At 48.3% G+C, this 10,476-nt stretch overlaps 1 protein-coding gene across 1 annotated transcript; it reads right to left on the bottom strand.

The window, feature by feature from the left end:
- Positions 1 to 5,164: 5,164 nt before the first annotated feature.
- Positions 5,165 to 6,214, bottom strand: LOC137824860 (uncharacterized). The gene has a single exon (XM_068630539.2). It carries the CDS (start codon positions 6,212 to 6,214, stop codon positions 5,165 to 5,167), a length of 1,050 nt encoding a protein of 349 aa, XP_068486640.2.
- Positions 6,215 to 10,476: the final 4,262 nt, after the last annotated feature.

The raw sequence follows: 10,476 nt of genomic DNA, 5'->3' as shown, positions 1-10,476 counted from the left end.
GTCATCTATAGGCATCTACAAAGACAATTTTTTATGTGAAGTAGTGCCTAAAGAAACTTGTCATGTCTTATTGAGACAACCTTTGCAAAAAATTGAAATTTCCATGAACAAAGGTTGTATCAACGAGACTACCTTCACACATAAAAGAGAAATTCTTCATGAAGGAGAACTCATGGGACAAATTAGAGTTGATAAAACTCTAGAGCTTTTAAAAGGAAAACTTTTGTCCCCCATGAGAAAAGAAGTTCAAAGACATTACCTTAGGTACAATTCTTGTTTTCAAACTACGCCCAAAGCAATGTCTCATGAACTTTATACTCCTTCACCTTTTGTAAAAGATCTTTGGGACGATACACATTCCATTTTGGCGCTTCCTAGGACAACAAAGGGTTTTTCTTTCTTTAAGGATGTGGATAATCTCTTCCTAAGAAATGTGACAAGCCTCCATGATTTATTTTCCAACATAATAGATAGAGCTCCAAAATTTGAAAACATAGCTCTTTCTTCTATGTTTCACGAAATCATGAGAGACACTCACAAATCTTAGGATAAGAATCCTTTCCCTTATAAGCATGCATACAAAGGAGTAATCCACAAAATTACTCATATTTCTCCATTCGAAGTTGTATGTGTTCTATGTCCTCTTGCCTTTATAAAGTTGTTACTCTGTCTTAAAAAGATTATGCCTAAGGGAAAAGTAACTCCTTTTGAAAATTTTAGAAAACATAAGAGGATTAGAGGGCACCTACAACCCTCAAAAGGGAGGTATTGTGAGAAGTTGGCCACAACAAGAGAAAAACAAAAATGGCAACTTCCCACATTTATTTGTTTTTCAAAAGATCACCCTCACTCCTTTGCTTTGTTTCAAGGGTCACATAGATTGACATTTGATCCGGGAGGACACACCTTGACGAAGCAAGAGGCTGCTATCCGAGATCAAGAATGCAAATCTGAGGATAGATCTTCTCAAGCCGGAGGAGATGATGGACACCATCCAGCCACAACCACCCCCTAAGCAAAGCCTTGGATTTGAGGACAAATCCTTTTCAAGAGGGAGGGGATGATGGAGGAAGGCCCAAGCTCACCACACTATGAAAGCCAAGCTTCCAAGACCAAGACCGTCTAGCCTTCCAAAAGGAGCGTCTAGCCTCACAAGGAGCGTCTAGCCTCACAAAGGGAGCGTCTAGCCATGATGAGGAGCGTCTAGTCCAAGGCTACATGAGGAGCATCTATGAAGAGTCCTAGACCGTCTAGCTTCACACACACAAGGGCCAAAGCTACGGTTTGGGAGAGAAGAGGCTTTGTTGCATATAAGGCCCATTAGGGGTACTTAGTAAAATAGGTAGTGTAGAAAGAACTTTGTGAAGGAAACCTTCTAGAACCTAGGGTTGTGTGGCCGGTCATTGCATGGCACATGGCTTAGAATTTAGATTTAATTTTGGTTTTCTTTTCCTTAGAAATGTAGCTTAACATTTAAGCCCAAATAGCCTATAAATAGGAAGGCTATCTCTTTGTATTTGACAAGTTTATTTGAGTATTGTTATGCTGCCCATTTTGTGCACTAGCTATACTTCTCCTAGAAATCTAGGCTATAAACTTCACTTCCTTCACCTTTCTTCATAGAGCTGGCCGAACCTCTCTAATTCATACTCATCATGCACCTTCAAAGCCATCACAACTCCTAGGAGGGCTTTGTTTCACTCACCCATTGCTTCCGCATCCATTTTACTACTTTGATTCAAGAAGAACACATGAAATGCCATCACCTTGCCTGAGCTGGCCAGCTTGGCAAGCAGGTCAGCTCTGGCATTTTGTTCCCTGGGGACGTGCACTAGCTCAAACGCAGCGAAGGCTCTTTTCAATACCTCGATATACTTCAGATACGCAGCCATTTGTGGGTCCTTCGCTTGGTATCCCCCCGTTACTTGTCTTGTGACTAGTTGTGAGTCATTCTTTGCCAAGAGGCTCTGAGCACCCACTTCTTTAAAAGCATCCCGGCAATCAACGCCTCGTACTCTACCTGGTTGTTGCTTGCCTTGAAGGCGAAGCGCAAAGCCTGTTCGATTAACACCCCATTAGGTCCCTCCAGGATTATTCCAGCTCCGCTCCCTTGCTGGTTGGAAGATCCGTCTACTGAGAGCATCCACTGTGCCCCTGCTTCCACCTCTTGAGGATCTCCTCCTGGTGAAAGTTCTGCTACAAAGTCAGCATAGACCTGGCCTTTGATGGATCCCCGGGGCTCGTACTGGATGTCAAATTCTGACAATTCCACTGCCCAGCGTACCATCCTCCCGGCCACGTCTGGCTTCTGGAGTACCTTCTGGATGGAAAGGTCCGTCATTACCACCACCGTGAAACTGTGGAAATAGTGGCGAAGCCTTCGTGCTGAGAACACTACTGCTAGTGCTGCCTTCTCTAGTGACTGGTATCTTGACTCGGGGCCTTGCAATGCCTTGCTTATGAAGTATATTGGTCTCTGTACTTGGTCTTGTTCCTGGACCAGTACAGAGCTAATAGCCCATTTTGTTACTGCAAAATATAGGCGGAGGGGGACGCCTACTTGTGGCTTGCAAAGCACGGGTGGCATCGCCAAGTACTCCTTCAACTTGAGGAACGCTGCTTCGCACTCGTCTGTCCACGTAAAACGACTATTCCTCTTGAGGCATTGGAAATAGTGGTGCCCCTTTTCCCCACCAGCTACGAATCTTGACAATGCTGCCATTCGCCCCGTCAGTTGTTGAACCTCCTTCACTGAAGTTGGGCTCCTCATGGCGATGATGGCTGCACACTTATCAGGATTCGCTTCTATTCCCCTTTCCGTGAGCATGAAACCCAGGAACTTTCCTGCCTCTACACCGAAGACGCACTTCTCTGGGTTCAACTTTAGGTGATACTTCGATATGGTAGCGAACAACTCTTCCAGATCAGCTGCGTGTCGGCCCCTCTCGTCCGAGGTCACCACCATGTCGTCGACGTAGGCCTGCACATTCCTTCCTAGCATCGGTGCAAGGATTTTGTCCATCAATCTCTGGTAGGTGGCGCCTGCATTTTTCAAACCAAATGGCATTACCTTATAACAGTAGCTACATGTATCTGTCATAAACGCCGTTTTGCTTTCGTCCCTGGGATGCATCTTGATCTGATTGTAACCTGAGAATGCATCCAAGAAACTTAGCATCTTACAGCCCGAGGCACTGTCTACTAAGGTGTCAATGTTGGGGAGTGGGTACTGTACCGCCCTGGTAGTCGGAAATGATGACGTGGCATCAAGCTATTGTATAGGCGTGTTGATGGGACGCATGGCTGGCAGAAGGGAAGGAAGTCGGTGTGCTCGTGTAGTCACCAGTTATTTAGTTGGCGTGCTCCGATCTCCAGCACACCAGAACCGGCGGTCACCGGGTTAAAGATGAAGTCGCCAGATGTAAACCCAGGCGACCAAGTGATTAGAGATCGTCGAAACAAGGACATCGCCGGAGATGAAGGCAGATAGACATTTCCCAGCTGGCCAGAGGATGAGGTCGGGGGACAGCTTGCTTGAGCATACACGGTGAAACAGGTGGTGCAGATCATGAAGGCGGCCGGCGAGACCACAGGGAAGGTGTGTACGAAGGCACCCTAACTCGCCAATCCAGAAGAGATCGCGCTCCAAGTTAACTATGCACTGAGTAGTATCATGCATAAAGTAACTTAGCCAAAGGAGAGTCAGAAGTAGCGCCCAAGTCAAGGAGGCTCCAGATGATGGCACGTGTACAGCTGGATGCGAGCCACGGGTCCAGATGTGTAACTGCCAGGAGAGAGAAAGTGTCCAGGTATATAAGGGTTTCCCAACGAACTTCTGAGGTACGCACGTTCAGATTGTCTTCTTTACGCTTGCGAGTTCTTGAGTATACTGAGAGAGAACTGGTTCACGGTTCCTTGAGAGTTCTTGAGTGTTACTCTTAGTAATTGGTGGTTCAGTCACTGACTTGGGCGTTGGAGTGCGATCGGCCGCAGCGGCGTCGTTCTGTTCTTTTGCAGGTTCTTGAGGTTGATCGCAGCGAAGGACGGAGGCTGACGCGGCGCATACGTCGATCCAAGTTTGACGAGGCAAAGCTCCAGCGTTTTGGTCAACAGGCAGGATTAGGTACGAATCCTTCGGGCATGCCCTGTTCAGATCTGTGAAGTCTACGCACATCCTCCACTTCCCATTTGCCTTCTTGACTAGGACTACGTTGGCCAGCCACTCCGGGTATTGTATCTCCCTGATGTGCCCAGCGTTCAGCAGCTTCTGAGTCTCTTCCTTTATAACGAGGCATCGCTCCTCATTGTACTTCCTTCTTCTCTGCAGCACGGGGCGGGCCTTTGTGTCCATGGTAAGGCGATGGGATAAGAAATCCGGGTCGATACCTGGCATGTCTGCTGCGGTCCATGCGAATGCGTCCAAGTGCCGCGAGATCACCGTCGTTACCTTCCTTCGTTCTTCCTGGCTCAAGTGGCATCCTAATTTGAATGCCTTGCCTCCTATCTGACTTTCCACCGCGTTGTCCTCTGGCTGGGGCTGATCATGTTGCACGCCTTCCGGGCGAGACTCGTTTATGGGGTCCTCTTCCATGGGCGTCGCCTCCTCTGACTCTCCTTCCACAGGCAAGGTGCCGCAGCGTCTTCCCTTTGTGCATACGTCATCCACGGGCGTCGCCTCTATAGGTAAAGCATCGTCGGGCGTGGACTCTGCGGGCATCGCCTCTTCTATGGGTCCTAGCTCTGTTGCCGGGCCTGAAACGAGAGGTCGTTCAATTACCATTACCACGCCTCTCTTTGTTTTCAAACTATTCTCATAGCACTTTCGGCCTTCTTCCTGGTCTGACTTGATGACTATCACCTTGCCGCTAAGGTCTGGCAACTTCATCTTCATATGGCGAGTGGAAGGTACTGCCCTCAATCTGTTTAGGGCGGGTCTGCCCAACAAAATGTTATAGGCTGAGTTGGCGTTAACCACCAGGTACCGGATACTTTCGATACGTGATGCCGTTCCATCAGTGAACGTCGTTCTCAACTCCAAGTACCCACGTACCTCCACTGGATTATCTGCAAACCCGTACAAGCATCTGGTGTAGGGTCTCAAGAGGTCCGGGGACAACTGTAGCTTGTTGAAGGTTGCCCAGAACATGACATCTGCGGAACTGCCCTAGTCAACGAGAACCCTATGTACCTTTCTTCCTCCTGTAACTACTGAAATGACCACGGGGTCATTGTCGTGCAGGACGACATCCCGTAGGTCAGCCCTTGTGAATACAAGGTCTGATTCCAAAGGGTCGTCTGGAAATTCTTCTACCACTGAATTTACTGACCTCACATACTTTTTTCGTTGAGAGGCAGTGGGCCCCCCACCAGAAAATTCACCAGAAATGGTGTGAACCTCTCCATGGACTGGCATCTCGTGTGCCTGGCCCTCCTCTTGTACTGTCGTGGCTGCCGTTGTAGGGGATCCTACGAGGTAATCCTTTAGGAAACCACTCTTCACAAGCTCATCCAACTGGTAGCCCAGCGCCAAACAGTTGTTGATATGATGTCCAAAAGCTTTGTGGAATTCACACCATGACTCCTTGTAGGGACCCAGAATTTTATCGGACTTCGCTGGTGGCCTCAACCTATCTGCTATGTTGGGCACAACGATGACGTCTTTGAGCTCCACCACAAAGTTGTGCCTCAGCGGTCTCCTCCCCTCTCTCCTTCCTTCAGGTAGGGTCCTTGGCGGGGCCCTCCTCGCCTCGTAGGTGCGCTTTCTGTCTGGGTTCCTTCTTTCCGTGGCAGCTTCGTGGACCCTAGCAGGTTGTGTGCGTATCTGCGCCCTTGGTCGTGCAGGTGCAGCAGGTATGCACTTCTCGTATGCCTCTCCCTCTGAGGCAATGTGCTCTAACGCTCGTCGCCTTACTTCAGCAAAGGTCTTGGGAAGCCTGCAGTTAAGCGACTTACCAAAAGACCCGGGTCGCACTCCCTTCCTGAATGCGTATACAATCATGGGTTCATCGGTAGTACCCACCTTCACCACTTGTGCTCCAAAGCGGCTTATGTATTCCTTCAGGGTCTCACCTTGGAATTGTTTCACGTCGAAAAGATCGTACGAAACTGGGGCTGGGGCTCTGTTGGCCAAATACTGTTCTCTGAACAGCCGTGAGAGCTGGGCGAAAGACGTGATGTGGCCCTCTGGAAGGCTGATGAACCAATCCATAGCCATTCCCGTCAGCGTGCTCATGAAAAGCTTGCACCTTGCCGCGTCAGAACCGCCTACCAGCAACATCTGCGTGTGGAACGCTGTGAGGTGTGCCTCAGGATCCTCCACCCCGGTGAAGGTCGCCTTGGGCCCTGTAAACGTACTGGGTATCGCCGTCTCCAGGATTGCTTGCGAGAATGGTGTCGTGAATTCCCTAGGTGGGGATGCGGCTTCGGGTTCATCTCCGCCGCGCCACCCACGGCGCAACTCCTCGTTGGTACGGTGGAGTTCATCGTTTCTTGCTTGAGAGGCTACAAGATCTGCTCGCATGCGATCCTGTTCTACCTTCGAAGCCGTCATTGCGTCCTGCAGCCCTTGCATCATGCCCATAAGTTGTTGCATGGTCATTTCTTCACTCCTAGTGCCTGCTGGTCTCGTAGTCATTGTTTTCTGGAAATTTTCTTAACTTATCTGAGTATTAAGAGCTGGAACTGAGAATCTTGTGTGGTGGGACTGATGTTTTAGATCGAGCCCCACGGTGGGCGCCAAATGTTCCGGCCGGTTGACCGGGATCGTCTTTGCGCGTGGCTTGTCCTTGCGAGCTAGGGCACCTTTGTTTGCTCCGTCAAAGACACCTGAAAAAGAAAAGTGAACAAAGGGGCGCCCTCGCAGCCGTTTGCACTCCGACGATCAAGTCAGCTAACGAGAAACATCAAAAAACTGCACTGAATGACTGAAACGGTGTAACTAGAACTGTGTTGCCCTAATTGCCTTGTGCTCACTGTGAGTGTGCCGCGAAGACAACTAGGGTTTTCTCTCTGTATCTCTCTGTGTGTATTAGGTTAAAACTCGGTCCCTTTTCCAATGCCCAAAGGTCCCTTTTTATACACCTCTAATCTTTAAAGCGCATTGAAGGCGTATCAAAACATTCCTTGGAACATTCGAATCTTAACTGAATTAACGCGTACCTTGGCAAACTTTCCCTGAAACTTTTTATGAGCACGTGGGTATTGCCACGTACCCTTTTGACTTGATCGTTTATTCTATGCAGAGGGTCCCACAGCGCCGCCACCCAACTTAGGGTTTTTCCATCGTGTGAGCCCTCTTTTCTGCGAAGTGCTTCTGTCACGTGGGTTGACTTTTTGGGTGCCAACTCATGCGTCCCAATTACTAGTCACTCGCCCTGGGAGTGTATCTACCTTTCTCTCGTACCATGCACGTGGTTCTCCCCTGGTCGTGGCCCTCTCATGGGTCGTATCTGTCCCAGGGTCTCCCAACAGTGGCGTGGGTACTTCACGAGTCAGGTTTACCCCCTACTGGTACTAGAACTTATGGCCTCGAAGCCACCTTTCTCTTCCCTTTGTCACTGTTCCGAACTGTCGAGGCCCGAAGCCTCCTTGCGATGTCCTAGCTTGGCAATGCTTTAACCTAGCGGTACCCTTGCTTGGTGATGCCTCTCTTGGGCGATGCCTCTCTTGGGCGACGCCTTACTTAGGCGATGCCTCAGCAAGGCGATGACTCGAGCGGTCAACCTGTTGACTTTCTTCCATGGGTCCCCGGAGGGGTTCCACCACGTGTTGACTTTGACCTTTGGTCAACACCCGGGGACGGGATGGTACATAAGGTGTGACCTAGGAAGATTCTCACTGGACACGAACTTAACCAGGTGGTTATGTATGTGTGAAGGTTCACTTCCAAAGGTAAAAGGAAAAACACATTATATGCTGAAGATGATGCATATTGCCAAATTGAAAGACATAAAAGAAGCAAATATGATGAAGGAATCATAATGGAAAATGGAAGAAGGGATGAAGGAAAGAAAGGTTATGGTGATGGACAAGAGAAGAATACGCCACTTGGAGTGTGGATTCTTCAAGATAAGTGTGGAGGGTCGCCACTTGAAGAGCTCTCAACTTTCACAAGATACGGCCTAAGCTAAGAGAACACAAGTCTCGCATAAATTGTGCAAAGTTTTCGTTTTATACCAAAATTCAACATGGTAATGCATGGAGTAAGGAACCCTATTTGTAGGAATGGGTGCCTTGGAAAACAAGATGAGCAAGGATAGGATGGTAAATGTGTGAAGGGATGCCTTTAGGATTTGACTAAGTAAAAATCACACCTTAGGCTTGTTCTTTTAGAAGCTAGGTCAACTTTCCTTCCCAAAGGGCTAGGCACAAGCTAAAATGATAACTACACCCCCTATTATGCAAAGGCCTAAGGGGCGCGCGCAAGGAGGCCTCTGATCTGCGCCAAAAACTGCACCTCCAAGCTCAAGAGAAGATCGAGTTGGAGAGCAAACTGGTCCCTTACAGGCTCAAGGTGGCCAACTTGGAGGCTGCAATGAAAGCAGATGCGACCAAGGTGGAAAACCTTGAAAAAAGGTCAGCAGATCGGGAGGTTCTCCTCGGGAAGGTCGAAAAGGAGAGGGACGACACCATTGCTGAGCTCGCCAAAGCTCGAGAGGAGGCCACGAAGATCGCTGCAGAGCTGGCCCAGGCTCGGGACGAAGGCAAAAAGGTTGCTGAAGACCTTGCTCGAGCTCGCGAGGAAACTGAAGAGCTGAAGAAACAAGCACAAGAGCTCGAGCAAAGCACTGCCCAAGTCCTCACCGTCGGCTTTGACGCCTCTCTGGAGCAAGTCGCATGCCAATACCCCGAGCTCGACCTCTCCATGGTATCGATCTGCAACGAGGTGGTGAATGGGAAGATTGTTCCTTCTGAAGATTAGTTGCACTCTTCCATCACCTTTTTCCTTGTAAAAACTTTATATGTAATTCCTCTGCTTATGTACTTGATCACATTCGTGTTCAAACTTGAATAGCCACTCTTGTATAACTTTTAATGCTGAAAAGCTGTTTTCTGATACTTCTCTTTGAATACTTCTTACTCGCTGTGTGGTTAATCAATATAACCGGTGAAACTTGCTTAAACAAATTAACTCAGCGATTCCCCGGGCTTAACCGTTCACTCACTGCTTTGAACTTGAATAAACTGTTAATCTTATAACAATTTATCAAACTGTTAACTCAAAGTAAAACTTGAACAACTATTAACTCTCAAACGATGACATTTAATATAACTTGCAAACTTAAGGCAATAAACCTCAACATAAGCTACTTACTAGGCAGCAGGTTTTAACTTAAACTAGTATCACAATACAGTTTACCTGATCTGCCCGGCAAGGTTAGCCTTTACTCCCGTCATCGCCTGGAATTCTTCTCCTCGCCGTAGGGTTCTGGCGATGTGACCTTTCTTACCTTAATAACTTGACCATTGTTCCCTCATCTGGGGGTAGAGGCGCCTTTCGGATCCTTCTCTACCTCCCTGAGTTTTAGAACAATGGTCTGGTCTTACTGGGTCAATATTGATGTTTCACTTAAAGGGGGAAAGGCGTTTTCCTTCCCTCCCCACCGTTTGAGGTGACGAACACCCCTGACTTTTCAGCTCATCTTGCCTGAACTCACTCTAAGGTGAGAAGGACTTTTTCTGGTGCCTCAACTTGCCCAGAGTGTACATCTCCTCCCCCCTGGATGCACTGAGGACTTTTAATCTTGCCTCTATCTGCTGGTGCAGAGAGGTCTTTCAATCTGTTCTCGCCTGCACTCGCTCAAAGGCGAGGAGGACTTCTTCTATTCTCGCCTGCACTCGCTCAAAGGCGAGAAGGACTTTTTCTTGCCTGCACTCGCTCAAGGGCGAGGAGGACTTTTTCTTGCCTGCACTCGCTCAAAGTCGAGGAGGACTTTTTCTTGCCTGCACTCGCTCAAAGTCGAGAAGGACTTTTTCTTGCTTGCACTCGCTCATAGGCGAGGAGGTCTTTTACTCTTTCTCGCCTGCACTCGCTCGAGGGCGAGGAGATCGTTTACTCTTTCTTGCCTTCGCTCGCTCATAAGCGAGGAGGTCTTTTACTTTTTCTCGCCTGCACTCGCTCGAGGGCGAGGAGGTCTTTTTCTCTTTCTGGTGCCTCCGATCGCCGAAAAACGATGAGGACTTTAAAACTTTAACTACTGCCGCCGATCGCCGAAAAGCGATGGGGACTTTAAAACTTTTAACCGATGCATGCGATATAACTTTGAACTTCACGCACGAGTGATAAGGTCTTTTTTCGATTCTAAAAACTTTCAACATAAAAGGCATGCAAACTCAGAAACTTAAGCTTGGAAACTTTTCTTTATTGGGTGGCCTCATTAAAAACCCTCCTTAGGGAAAAAAGAGTGCCTCCTTCAAAACTGTTTTAACAGAAAGCTTGTAAATCTCTTCATGTTCATTTTTACTTACAAAGCTTTA

Source organism: Phaseolus vulgaris, chromosome 8, assembly GCF_051622355.1.
Source record: "Phaseolus vulgaris cultivar YP4 chromosome 8, ASM5162235v1, whole genome shotgun sequence".
Lineage (NCBI taxonomy): Eukaryota > Viridiplantae > Streptophyta > Magnoliopsida > Fabales > Fabaceae > Phaseolus > Phaseolus vulgaris.
This window is presented reverse-complemented; position numbering and strand designations above follow the sequence as displayed.